Source organism: Nomascus leucogenys, chromosome 9, assembly GCF_006542625.1.
Source record: "Nomascus leucogenys isolate Asia chromosome 9, Asia_NLE_v1, whole genome shotgun sequence".
Classification (NCBI taxonomy): Eukaryota; Metazoa; Chordata; class Mammalia; order Primates; family Hylobatidae; genus Nomascus; species Nomascus leucogenys.
The window spans coordinates 32937095-32944957 of record NC_044389.1 but is presented as its reverse complement, the minus strand read 5'-3'; the positions used below and the strand labels follow the sequence as shown (position 1 = coordinate 32944957).

The window sequence follows — 7863 nt, the reverse complement described above, 5'->3', positions numbered from 1 at the left end:
CTGTGTAGTAAAAATGTGACTGCCAATGGGTTTTGTAGAGAGCGTTATTTCGAGAGGCTCAAGTGCAGGATATAGTAAATCCGGATCTAGTAAACTGCTGCTGGGGCTAGTGGTGGTTAAACAAGTAGAAAAACACTTTGCTTTGTCTAGATTAGAGGTCAGGAGTAAGAGATGTGGTGGCATTTAGTGAAAGTTTGGTTTATGGAGACTTGAAAAACTATGATGTAAACAGTTTTAATTTTCACTTTATGTGCAGAATTTGAAACTATGCTAATCCACCCAAGTTAAAAATACATGTGAGATTCTTGTTTCAATCAGGTGAGTTAAGTGAATGGTACTCCATCTGTTTACATTGTTTCACCTTAGCTGGCCAACAGAAATACCCATCACTGCAATCTTGATTTGTGAGAAGTCTTTATTCCTTAGGTAAAAACAGGGCCAGGCAGCTGGTGAGGGCATCACTGCTGGGCTCCACCCTCCTCCTTTCAGAGGCCTCCCTTTGATTGTTTTCTTCCCGCTATGGATATTTCTTGGCCACATTCCTACCCCTTTGGGCCTCTTCCTCCTCTCCCACTTAACTCCATCTGTGCCCCCTCTTCAAGTTTCTCTCTCCCTATCTACTCAGCAATCTGAGGCCCAGCTACAGGGACAACAGTCGGGGCCAATTACTGTCCTTCAGGGCCATTCCCTTCACTGGGGACCAAAGAGGGTGCCATGTTCGTGGCTAAGGACCCCACACGAGGAAGATGAGGTGGACGATGTGCCAGCCACTGTAGGCCCTGTCTCAGGGGGAGCTCTTTGGAAGGAGGAGAGCCTGGCCCTCTTTCTCTGACTGCTCCACTTCCTGTAGCAACTTGTAGAGGGGTCCTGGAGTGCTTGCGTAATACGGAGCTTCTTTGGGCCCAGTCAGCTTCAAGCTGGGTCTGAAACAATGATACCAAAAGGAAGAGAAGCCATAGATTCCCAACAGGAATGAGGCATCGATCATCACATGCCAGCAGAAGAAGGTGGTGACAAACATGATGTCACTGATGTCATCGTCCTGCCATGGATAGCCAGAGACAGGTCTGTACAGAATAAAGCCTGCCTGCATCAACCAGGAGCCCATCATGAGGATCAGAAAGGTCTCCATCAGCTGGAGATGACACATGTTGGGAGCCCACAGCTCTGCAGTCAACACCAGCAACAGCAGGAACACCACCAAGATGAGCAGAGATTGAACGTGCAGCTGCACCCCTTCTGAGTCTTTAACATGTGACACCATCAGCAGCAGGAGCTCGTAGATGATCAGGACCAGGGTACCTTTCTCTAGGCCCACACACCTCTGAGGCAGCATGTTCTTGCTCATGAAGTCCACACAGCCACTGAGAGTCAGGAGGATGAACATGGTGAGTGCTGCCACTCTTTGGGGTACATGAACCTTGATGGCACCTGCTTGCTCAATAGCACCATCCCGCCATCAAGACAGAAGACCACATAAAATGTTAAGAGGGAGCCAGTCACTATCTTTAGTAATCCTCCATAGGCTATTTTCCACAGCCTGGCACATCTTTGCTTATTCCTGGGAGGGCACAAAGGATACAGGAGACAACCTTTGAGTATCATGCCCTTGGAGACCACTGTGGCCTGATATAGTCTATAAGAGAAAATAAATAGCCCCAGGTAAAAATGACCAATGAACTTTCCCATGGAATAGAGGCCTGTCTGACTGAAGCATGAAGAACAATACTCAGGACCTCTCTGCTCTCCTCTCCCTCACAGGCCTTTTGAGTTTTGGGTCTATATATACCTACTTTTATCATCTCCCTCTGCCCACTGCTCTGTCACAGAATGGAAAGTTCTGGGCAGGAGCCTAGGTTTTTAGTGAGGTGGGTCTCATTGTTCCATTTCATTCCAGTACACTGGGAACTAATCGAGTTCTGCCAAAGTAGAAACATAAATATTTTTTAGTATGCACCTGTGGGAATTTGTGCTCTCAGGAGCTCTGCTTTTGGGCCCCTGAGGACCTTCTGGTCACACTTGTCCCTCTCTCTCATGGCTTGCTTCCTTCTGCCCCTGTTCAATGCTCAGAGTAGGAAAAGAGAGGTGCCTGAGCATGGAGATTATCCAGAGAAGACCTGGGTTACTCACAAACCTTAATGCATCCTTTAAGACTCCTTACTCGGACAGGCATGGTGACTCAAGCCTGTAATCCCAGCACTTTGGGAGGCCAAGGCAGATCTTGAGGTCAGGAGTTAGAGATCAGCCTGGCCAACATGGTGAAATCCCATCTCCACTAAAAATACAAAAACTAGTTGGGCATGGTAAAGAGTGCCTGTAATCCCAGCTACTCGGAAGGCTGAGGTAGGAGAATTACTTGAACTCGGGAGGCGGAGATTGCAGTGAGCCAAGATCATGTCACTACACTCCAGCCTGGGTGACAGAGCGAGACTGTCTCAAAAAAAAAAGACTCCTTACTCATATGTTGGGTCATATACTAAGAGCAAATACATTCTTCCCAGACATAAAAGTTTATAAACATTTGGATGTGTGCTCATATATATAGATACTGAGCTCTTGTCCTCTTCATTCTTCTGTAACAGTTTTTGGGGATCACAAAGAAAGCCACTCAATTGCCCCAAATTATCTTTCCACAGAACAGTAGATGAACGTAAAATGTCACCTTTTGAGATCAACTTTGGAATGTTAAGGTGTAATTTTTTATTAAAATGCAGATATGTTGAGATAAGTAGATCCAACAAGCTGCTTATATTTTAATGTGAATTAGGTCCTCAACTTTATTCTCTCTTTAATTATCATTTACTATGTGTCTCACACATATAGGCAGAAAGAGTTCTAGGCACTAGGTAGCAGCCAGATGCATATGAGGGGTTGCATCCAAGGCAAGAGTCTTCATTTATTTATTTTTATTTTTATTTTTATTTTTATTTTTAGACAGTGTCTTGCTCTCTTGCCCAGGTTGCAGTGCAGTGGCTTGATGACGGCTCACAGCAGCCTCAACCTCCTGAGCTCAGTCAACCCTCCTGCCTCAGCTGCTGAGTAGCTGGGACAACACACATGAGCCACCACATCCAGCTATTTTTTGTAGAGATGAGGTCTCACTATGTTGTCCAGGCTGGGTCTCAAACTCCTGGGCTCAAGTGATCCACCCACCTCAGCCTCCCAAAGTGCTGGAATTACAGGCGTGAGCCACCGTACCTGGCCCCATTTATTTATTTATTCATTATTTTTTATTTTTTAAAATGAAAGCACGTTTATTAAGAAAGCAAAGGAATAAAAGACTGGCTACTCCATAGGCAAAGCAGCCCTCATTCATTTTTTTTTAATAAAAATTAGTGTCTATATAGCCCCTCCTTATCCATGGGTGATACTTTCTAAGACTCCCAGTGGATGCCTGAAACCTGGGATAGGTTAGTACTGAACCCTGCATATACCGGTTTCCCCATACATATATACATACCTATAATAAAGTTTAGTTTACAAATTAGGCACAGCAAGAGATTAGTAATAATAACTCAAAATAAAATAGAACAATTATAAAATGATGCTGAAATAAAAGTTGTGTGAATATAATTTCTCTCTCTCTCTTTCAAAATACTATAATATTTTCAGACTGCAGTTAACTGTGAGTAACTGAAACCTAAGAACATGAAACTGCAGGTAAGGGGGGACTACTGTATTTAAAGTGTACTACTTTTTTTTTGTTTTGATTTTTGTTTTGAGACTGAGTCTCTTTCTGTTGCCCAGGCTGGAGTGCATTGGCACAATCTCAGCTCACTGCAACCTCTGCCTGCCGGGTTCAAGCAATTCTCCTGACTCAGCATCCCGAATAGTTGGGACTACAGGTGCATGCCACCACACCGCTTAAATTTTCTATACTTTAGTAGAGACGGGGTTTCACTATATTAGTCAGGTCGGTCTCAAACTCCTGACCTAAAGCGATCTACCCGTTGGCCTCTCAAAGTGCTGGGATTACAACCATGAGCCACCGCGCCAGCTGAGGTTCATCCATATTGTTGCAAACAGCAGGACCTCCTTCTTTTTTAAGGCTGAATGATATACCATTATATATATGTTTCTTTACTTATCCATCTGTTGGTGGATCCATCTGGGCTCAAGTGATCCACCCGCCTCAGCCTCCCAAAGTACTGTGATTACAGGCATGAGCCACCGTACCTGGCCCCAACTTAGGTTGTTTCTGTATCTTGATTATTGTAACATAAGAGTGCAGATACCTCTTTGAGATACTGATTTCATTTAATTTGGATATATACCAAGGAGTGGGATTGCTGGATCATATGATAGTCCTTTTTTAATTTTTTGAGAAACTTCCATACTGTTTTTCATAATGGCTGAACCAATTTACATTTCCACCATATTGTACAAGGGTTACCTTTTCTCCACATCTTCAGAAATACTGATTATCTTGTGTCTTTTTTATTATAGCTCTTCTAAGATGTGAAGTGATATCTCCTTGTGATTTTTGTTTGCATTTTTCTGTGATTGGTGATGTTGGGCACCTTTTAACATACCCACTTGCCATTTTTATGTCTTCTTTGGAAAAATGTCCAGAAATGCAGGTTCTTTACTCATTTTTATTTATTTATTTATTTATTTATTTTTATTTGAGACAGAGTCTGGCTCTGTCCCCCAGGCTGGAGTGCAGTGGTGCGATCTCGGCTCACTGCAAGCTCTGCCTCCCGGGTTCACGCCATTCTCCTGCCTCAGCCCCCCGAGTAGCTGGGACTACAGGCGCCCGCCACCACACCCGGCTAATTTTTTTTGTATTTTCAGTAAAGACGGGGTTTCACCGTGTTAGCCAGGATGGTCTCGATCTCCTGACCTCATGATCCGCCCACCTCAACCTCCCAAAGTGCTGGGATTACAGGCGTGAGCCACCGCGCCCGGCTCTTTACTCATTTTTAAACTGGGTTATTTGTTTTGTTGTTTTGAGTTGGGACTACATTTAACCAAGAAGGCGAAAGATCTGTATGCTGAAAACTATAAAACATTGAAGAAAGAAATAGACGAAGACACAAATAAATGGAAAAATATCCCATACTCATGGATTGGAAGAATTAAAATGTTTAATATGTCCATACCATTCAAACCAATCTATAGATTCTACACAATCTCTATCAAAATTCCAATGGCATTTTTCACAGAAGTAGAGTAAGTAATTCTAAAATTCAAATGGAAACAAAAAATATCCCAAATAGACAAATCAATCTTGAGAAAGAAGAACACAGTTGGAGGCATCACACTTCTGATTTCAAATTATATTCCAACTCTATAGTAATCAAAACATTTTATGTCTCACATAAAAACAGACACATAGACCAATGGAACAGAATAGAGAGCCCGGAAAGTAAACCTATGCATATATGTTCAACTAATATTCAACAAGAGAACCAAGAATACTCAGTGGGGAAAGGATAGCCTTTTTTTTTTTTTGAGACGGAGTCTCGCTCTGTCGCCCAGGCTGGAGTGCAGTGGCACAATCTCGGCTCACTGCAAGCTCTGCCTCCCAGGTTCATGCCATTCTGCTGCCTCAGCCTCTCCGAGTAGCTGGGACTACAGGTGCCTGCCACCATGCCCAGCTAATTTTTTGTATTTTTAGTAGAGATGGAGTTTCACCATGGTCTCGATATCCTGACCTCGTGATCCGCCCACCTCGGCCTCCCAAAGTGCTGGGATTACAAGCGTGAGCCACCGCGCCCAGCAAGGATAGTCTTTTCAATAAATGTCTTAGGGAAAACTGGAAGTTCACATGTAAAATAATGAAATTGGACCCTCATCTTATACCATATACAAAAATTAATTCAAAATGGATTAAAAACTGAAATGTAAGACCTGAAACCATAACCCCTATAAGAAACATAGTGGGTGGTCATGTGTGGTGGCTCATACCTGTAATCCCAGCACTTTGGGAGGCTGAGGCAGGTGATCACTTGAGGTCCAGAGTTCGAGACTAGGCTGGCCAACATAGTGAAGACTGTCTCTACTAAAAATACAAAAAATTAGCCGGGTGTGGTGGCACATGCCTGTAGTCCCAGTTACTTGGGAGGCTGAGGCAAGAGAATTGCTTGAACCTGGGAGGCAGAGGTTGCAGTGGGCCGAGATTGTGCCACTGCACTCCAGCCTCGGTGACAGAGTGAGACTCTGTCTTAAAAAAAAAAAAAAAAAAGAGGACGTGTGACCTGAGCTATCACACACAGCTCCCTCATTATTTGATGCCCTGTGCTGTCTCAGGACTCCTCAGGGAGTCCTCACCAACAAGAAGACACTCACCAGATGCAGACCCTTGTTGTTGGACTTCCCAGTCTTCATAACTATAAGAAATAAATTCTTTTTCAGTTTCAGGTATTCTGTTACAAGCAACAACAAATGGACTAAGGTGCCATATATTTGGTGAGAGGCAAATTCCCAAAATATATGAAAGTCTTCATTTAGAGGGTGTGGAAAACAAGGTACAGGGAATGTGAGGCATCCCTAGGCACACAAATATTTCTGGGTTTATTACAGAGGGTACATGGAATAGGAATTTCTCTGAGGGTGATAAGTGTGCTTAGGGGAGAGGAAGTTCATCACAGAACATGAACCATGCTGACTTTGATCCTCCACATCTTGTATCATCTGTCCTCATGATACAAGCAATGCTGTAGGGCAAAGAGACAGCATCTGTGTGCTGACACCCCCAGTGGAGACAAGGAGAGTTTACACCTAGGTCACAGCGCTGCCTCTGAGCTCTCTCTCCCATCCAAGTATGTCCCCACTTAATCCCATCTCATCCAAATATTTCTCACACTTACTTAATAAAATTATGTGCTGCATAATGATGATGGACCACATATTCAACCATGGTCCCATAAGATTATAATGGACCTGAAAAATTTCTGTCATGTATTGACATCATAGCTGTCCAACATCATAGCTTAACACATTACTCACGTGTTTGTGGTGATGAAACCATCCATATAAATTTTATAAATTTAATCAGGGAAGAAGGAAGGGAGAGAAATAAAAACAAACCAAGCTTGCAGCACATTCAGCATTAATCATTAGGTGAGCTTGCTCTCTGACCTGCTTCCTCATAGTTTTTTGCTGTCTATTGCCCCAGAATCATGCAGAGCCTAGATTGTAGTTCTTAACTGCTCTACAAGCAACAACTTGAGCATTGTGAAACATTACTTTTTTCATTTGAGATATTCTTTCAGGTCCTATATATCAGTGAAACTACTGACGTCAGCTAGTCCGAAAGACCCCACAAAGAACCGACTCACTAAAGAATTCAGTCTCTACATCCTGATGGTTTCATCACCTTTACCCCAACCAATCAATTACCTCAATTTTCCAGCCTCTTGCCCTCCATGATCTCCTTAAAACTTCAGCCCAAAATTCCTCAGGAAGATAGATTTGAGGGTTTCTCTTATCTCCTCACTCAGCTGCCCTGCAATCCTTAAACTCTTTCTCTGCTACAAACCCTGCTGTCTTGGCATATTGATCTGTTGCTGCACAGTGGGCAAATGAACCTGTTGGTCCTGTAACAGTAATGCTGGCATAAACAAACCTACTGCACTGCCAGTCCTATAAAAGCATACAGTAATGTCCTAGGCCTTCACATTCACTCACCACTCACTGACTCACTCAGAACAACTTCCAGTCCTGCAAGCTCCATTCATGGTAAGTGCCTTATACAAGTATACTATTTTTCTTAATCTTTTATACCATATTTTTACTGTATATTTTCTATGTTTAGGTATGTTTAAATACATAAATACTTAGCGTGTTTTACAATTGCTCACAGTATTCAGCACAGTAACACGCTGTACAGGTTTGTAGATTAGGAGCAATAGGCTATTC

At 43.0% G+C, this 7863-nt stretch overlaps 1 protein-coding gene across 1 annotated transcript; it reads right to left on the bottom strand.

Moving 5' to 3' along the window:
* Positions 1-784: 784 nt before the first annotated feature.
* Positions 785-1605, bottom strand: LOC100603424 (transmembrane epididymal protein 1). The gene is given in 2 exon segments (XM_004093066.1): positions 785-1392; positions 1395-1605. Coding segments are annotated over 2 exon segments (819 nt in total).
* Positions 1606-7863: the final 6258 nt, after the last annotated feature.